The sequence below is a fragment of the Ochlerotatus camptorhynchus genome, unplaced genomic scaffold, assembly GCF_037179485.1.
Source record: "Ochlerotatus camptorhynchus isolate MF236.1 unplaced genomic scaffold, CSIRO-AGI_Acam_v1.1 ptg000747l, whole genome shotgun sequence".
Taxonomy (NCBI): Eukaryota; Metazoa; Arthropoda; class Insecta; order Diptera; family Culicidae; genus Ochlerotatus; species Ochlerotatus camptorhynchus.
The window spans coordinates 12,199-17,566 of NW_027041215.1; the positions used below are offsets into that span (position 1 = coordinate 12,199).

Below are 5,368 nucleotides of genomic sequence, written 5' to 3' on the forward strand. Positions count from 1 at the left end.
TCCTTCGCTCTACTGACGAGCCCGATACCGTAGATAAGTCGCGACGTGACGATTGCTGATCCGATACCCAACAGAGAATCGCGTTGCCCTCGCGGAAGTTTAGCCTCGATCATCTTCAAGATCCGCAGTCTAGAGTCGCACGTGTTTTTGACTACCTTGCAATGGTGTTTGAAGGACAGCGACCGGTCAAGGTTGACGCCAACAACTTTCAGTTGATTCGTCCTCGGTATAGCTGTACGGTCGATGAATATATCGTTGCTGGGTTCTCGACGGGCGTTGGGACTGCCGTAGAAATTTTTTGATTTTGTCGCGGAAGTTTTGAAGCCGACGCTTTTCGCCCATTTGTCGACAGCTTTCACTGCAGCCTTTAGATCTCTATACATAGGACGCTCCTTACTCCTCCTTACCACCAGCAAAATATCGTCCGCATAGAGAAGCACGGCAACAGTATGTGGCACCACTCTGAAAATCGGCTGCATCGCTATAAGGAATAACGTGACAGACAACACTGATCTTTGGGGGACTCCGTTCTCCAATGGCATTTCACCCGATAAATGTTCTTCCACGTTCACCCGGAAAGATCTGTCGGTGAGGAAACTGTTCAGTACGTTGAACATGCGCCCACACATCTGCCAATTACGCAGAGTACGCAAGATACCGTACCGCCAAGTGGTGTCGTACGCTTTCGACAGATCAAGCGATGCAATCAAGCAGTGTTCGTTCCGATTTGGCAATGACCTATCCAACTCCGCCAAGTATGTGTCGATGCCTCTCCCAGCTCTAAAGGCGTGCTGCCTCTTATCCAGTCGTCCATTCGACTCCAACTCAGTCGTCAATGTGCGGTTCACGATACGTTCGAACACCTTTGCGATGCAGTTGGTCAAAGTGATAGGTCGGAAAGCAGCAGGTCCAGATTCAGAACAGTTTGGCTTCGGAATCGGCACTGTTATTCCGGTTCGCCAGCTGATAGGGTAAACGCCACTACGCCAGATTCTGTTTAGAAGCTGCAACAGCGCGATTTTGACGGATACAGGCAGACGTCGGATCATCGGATACCCTACCGAGTCAGGACCTGTAGAGACACTACGTCCTTTGTCGAGTGCCCACAGAAGCTCATCCATGGTGAAGTCCGCGTTATATATCTCGTCGTTGTCCGGAAGAAAATCTACGCGATCCCGTTCCGCTTTTTCCTTCGCTGTTTGAAACAGTTGGGGATAGCTTGAGGTTGCTGATCTCTCACAGTAGTGCTCGGCCAGTTCTTCTGCTATTTCTTCCACCTTCTCCGTGTAGAAATCGGGTCGCTTGATAACCGCCTTGCTGTATTGTCGTTTGCCTCTCGTCGGGTGTTCATCGTCCGCCACATTTCTGCCGTTGTGCTGCTAGGTGATATTTTTCCGACAAAGTCCTCCCACGAATGTTCCTTAGCTTCCTTCACTGCCTTCTTAGCCGCTGCCTTCGCTTCCTGGAACTGCTTCAAAACATTCGCTGTGTCCGATCCTGCTATTCTGCTGCGCTTCAGTGCTCTCAGAAGTTTTCGACGCTGCTTAATCGTCGTTTTCACTTCCGGGCACCACCATGGTACCGATTTGGAACCAACTCGTCCTGATGTTCGAGGAATGCTAGCGGTTGCTGCTGATAATATCCGATCTACGAACTCATCAACGCCAATCTCGTCATGCGGGTTGATGCTGCTGGAAGTCAGTCGTTCGAACAATGTCCAATCTGCTTGGTCGTAGAGCCATCTTCTTCGCTTCGTGGCGATCTGTGAGAATTCAGGTGAAGAGACGGTGATTGGAAAGTGGTCGCTGCTGTGGGTATCCGGAAGTGTTCGCCAGATAAATCTGGGAGCTAGCACCTCTGAACAGATCGAAAATCTATGGCAGAAAACGAACCGTTTGCTGGATCCACCCGCGTGTGTGATCCGTCATTCAGGATTATCAGATGCTCCGTGAGTGTCTTTTCAGCGATGTAGCGGCCAAGCGCATTCGATGCCGTAGAACCCCAGGCGGGATGGTGAGCATTGAAGTCGCCAAGTACCAACATTGGCGGGGGCAGACGGTCCAAGAAATAATTTAGTTCTGTTTGGCACTGTTGCTGGGAGTTCGGAGATATGTAGATCGACACTAACGTCATCGGCGTCGGAAGATGGATGCGAACTGCAATGGCTTGAATATCACAATTGATATCGATGCGCTCGAATGGAACCCCTTCACGGATGGCAAGGCCCACTCCTTGCTGCCAGTACCGACGACTACCGGTTTGAAGAAGCAGGGTGTAGTTCTTGCCGGCAAAGTCTGGCGCGACCACACGATTATCCACTTTCGTCTCTTGCAGCGCTATAACGGACGGTTCATGCTGGCTGATGAGCAATTTGAGCTCGCTGATGTTGGCACGTAGACCACGTATGTTCCACTGGAGGGCAATACATTTCGTGGGATGACTACTGCTGACTGTTGCTGATGACGAAGAGGATGTTGACGGTTTACGCGTTGGCCTTGACATATCGGCCGGATTCCAGGAGGAAACAGAGGGTGTGAGACACTCGTGACTGGTCCCACTCTCATCCCCCTGGACATCCACTTCCCTCATGGGAAGGGGAGAGGTTACTTCACGCTCTCCCTCCCCACACCGATTTCGGAATACTGTCTGTTGCAGTAATGCTGACGGTGGAGATGCATCTCGAATTTGCTGTTGACGACGAACTTCACCGGCGGAAAAATTCCTGAACCGGTTACTAGGAATAATAGTGCCGGTGGCACTCACAATGTTGTGGTAGCTAGTGTTGGCTGACGGTGGATTTTCGATTGGCACTACATGCCGACGGCTGCTTTCGTTGGAAAATGGCCATATGGGTGTATTGGATGTAAGCGAGTGATATCGAGGTGGTATTATGGTAGGTAGGTAAGTGGTATGTTGCTCTAATGTTTCATAATCGACCGCAGAGGGGGATTCTCCATCAACGGGTTGGGGTAAGACGTCCCGGACGGATCCTCCAGCTTGCTGCGCTCTCTCCTGTGAGAGTGAAGGGGGTACTACACTTTCCCTCTCTTCAAGACGATCGATGTCGTTGTCCGTTTCGCATGTCCGGTAAGTATTGCTGGTCGGTAAACGTTTGGAGGAATGAATCTTATCGAAGATGCTGACTAGGGGGCGTCTCTTCGATCTCATCCTCGTCGACGCTTATCGTTTCCTGGTCGGATGTCGGTGTTTTTTCAACGGGCTTCTTCAGCGGTGGGCTTTGTCGGCCGGGTGAGGTGTTGTTGTTTCTGTCATGCCTTTTCTTCTTCTTGTTGTGTTTAGATTCCGTTGTCGCTGGCGATCTACTTCTGAGATGCATCGACGGTGCGCCTATCTGCGATTCTCCGGATTTTCTCATGAGTTGAGAATGCAGGTTCGAATCGATTGCTTGGTTCGATTGACTTTCAGAAGGATGGATCGGTTTACTCGGCTGAGCTAGCGGGGTTTGTTGAACTTGCGGTGTTCGAATCAGTTTAATGTGTCCCAATAATTTGTCGATCTTTTCGCCCTTCTTCTTCATCACTTCAAGAAGCTGAGCAATTTGGGCGTCTTTCTCCTCCATTTTCTTTTCCAGTTCCTCCAATTTTTTCCGGTCGGCAGTCTGCTGGGCTGCAGCTGCGGCGTAACTTCCTGTCCCTGTTTCGACTCGCTTGCGTGCTTCAGGGTACGTCAGATTATGATCCACTTTTAGACGGATCACTTCCACTTCCTTCTTATAAACCGGGCATTGACGGTTGTTCGGACGATGAGGTCCACCACAATTGATGCAGTGGGCAGCTGCTGCACACTGTTCATCCTCCGCCAGTTCATGATCGGCAGAACAGTTAAGGCAACGTTTCGGACCAGGACATCGCACACGGGGATGGCCGTATCGGACACAACCATAGCACTAGAGAGGATTAGGGTAGTACGGACGGGTAGCGACACGGAGGACACCAATTTTAACATGCGACGGGAAGTAACTCCTGTTAAACGTAAGGATCAGGGCTGACGTGTTGACTGGTTTACCGTGCTCTTTGCGAGTGATTCGCTGGACTCGGATGACCCCCTGGCTAATGAGACCAAGTAGGACGTCCTTCTCCTCCATGCGGATCGCCTCAAAGCACGAAATAACGCAACGGCTCACATTCAAGTTGGGATGCAACTGAACGACGACCTCAGTACCATCCAAAAGAGTGGACAACTTAAGCAGCTTATTAACCTGGACTTGATTTCTAACTCTGAGCGTGTATCGAATTCCTTGAGCTTCTGTCGATGCTCCTTCAATTGACCCTCCTGCAGCATCTTCTACCGACTTTCCAACAATGAAAGGATCCGACTTTAAAGGTTTTTCTGTATCCTTACTGGTTAACAGAAGGTATGACAGTGCACCAAATTCACGCGTTGAATTTCCTAACCTTGACCATTGTTCCCTTGACCCTCCAGGGTCGCCGCTACTAGCGGCCGTCATTATCGCCTTACACTACTCTACCACTTTCTCGTGCTTACACGGCGGACGTTGGAAAAAGGTAAAAAGTAACAACGGTCACCCGTTGTTTACCCCAGAGACGGTAAAATAAAGAAAAACAAAAGATTTTCCTACCTTACGCTCCTTCAATGTCACGCCTACAAAGCGAAATCACTCCCGTCACTTCCCTTTTCAGTGAAAAACTTTTCACCAAAAACCGAAAAAATCGATTTGTTCACTCTTGTGTACCTCTTGCCACTCGGGTCACACAGCAAAGAAACCTCAATGGACCACACTACACAACCGTCGAACGACGCGATGGCCGTTTGTTGTTTCCACTGTAACCACGCGGTGAGGCACTTTTATCGCACTATTATCACCCAAATTTTCACCGATAATGATCGGATTTGAATGTTTGTCACTAGTTAACACTAGCTGCGGGTGGCGTTTTTGAATCAATCGATCGCGAAATACCACCAAAACACAACAATATTCCGAGCGCGTACGCGGTTGCTATAGGCAACAACGATGTCCCGAACTCGAATGTAGTCAAGTAGTGAGCCAATTTAAAATCGTTAGTTTCGTATTGATTGTTGTTAATTGGTAAGCCTCAGTGATATCAATTAGAATTCGTCAGCCAAATAAGGATTCACTGCGTTGTTTAGGCACGTCAGGTCCAATCAACGTGGCAGGTTATCTGGGGGTGGAATTTCCCACCGTCCATAGCGAGGACGCCAACCGTCCACAATCGGTTCTCCGACGATCAAAATCCGATCGTTTGCTAGTGGTGAATTTCTCTGCGACACCACCGTTACAACTCGTTTCGTCAAGTCGTGTGGCGCCGAGCGACGCAACAAAAAGCTCTGACTCCACCAAATTCCGGGGACGCATATACCCCGATGA

The 5,368-nt window shown here is 49.7% G+C and overlaps 1 protein-coding gene across 1 annotated transcript; it reads right to left on the reverse strand.

The window, feature by feature from the left end:
- Positions 1–3,127: 3,127 nt before the first annotated feature.
- LOC135714873 (uncharacterized) lies at positions 3,128–4,105 on the reverse strand. Its single transcript, XM_065238287.1, has 2 exons — positions 3,965–4,105; positions 3,128–3,907 (listed from the first exon to the last, which is right to left on the reverse strand). The coding sequence occupies exons 1-2, from the start codon at positions 4,103–4,105 to the stop codon at positions 3,128–3,130; spliced, it is 921 nt and encodes a 306-aa protein (XP_065094359.1).
- Between the last annotated feature and the right edge of the window lie 1,263 nt (positions 4,106–5,368).

What these genes read in the sequence shown, in the direction of transcription:
- LOC135714873 (XM_065238287.1), bottom strand. Translation starts at nt 4,105, where the DNA reads ATGGAGGAGAAGGACGTCCTACTTGGTCTCATTAGCCAGGGGGTCATC. An exon ending in GGAGTTACTTCCCGTCGCAT is followed by an intron (nt 3,908 to 3,964) that starts GTTAAAATTGGT and finishes AATCCTCTCTAG; the next exon opens with TGCTATGGTTGTGTCCGATA.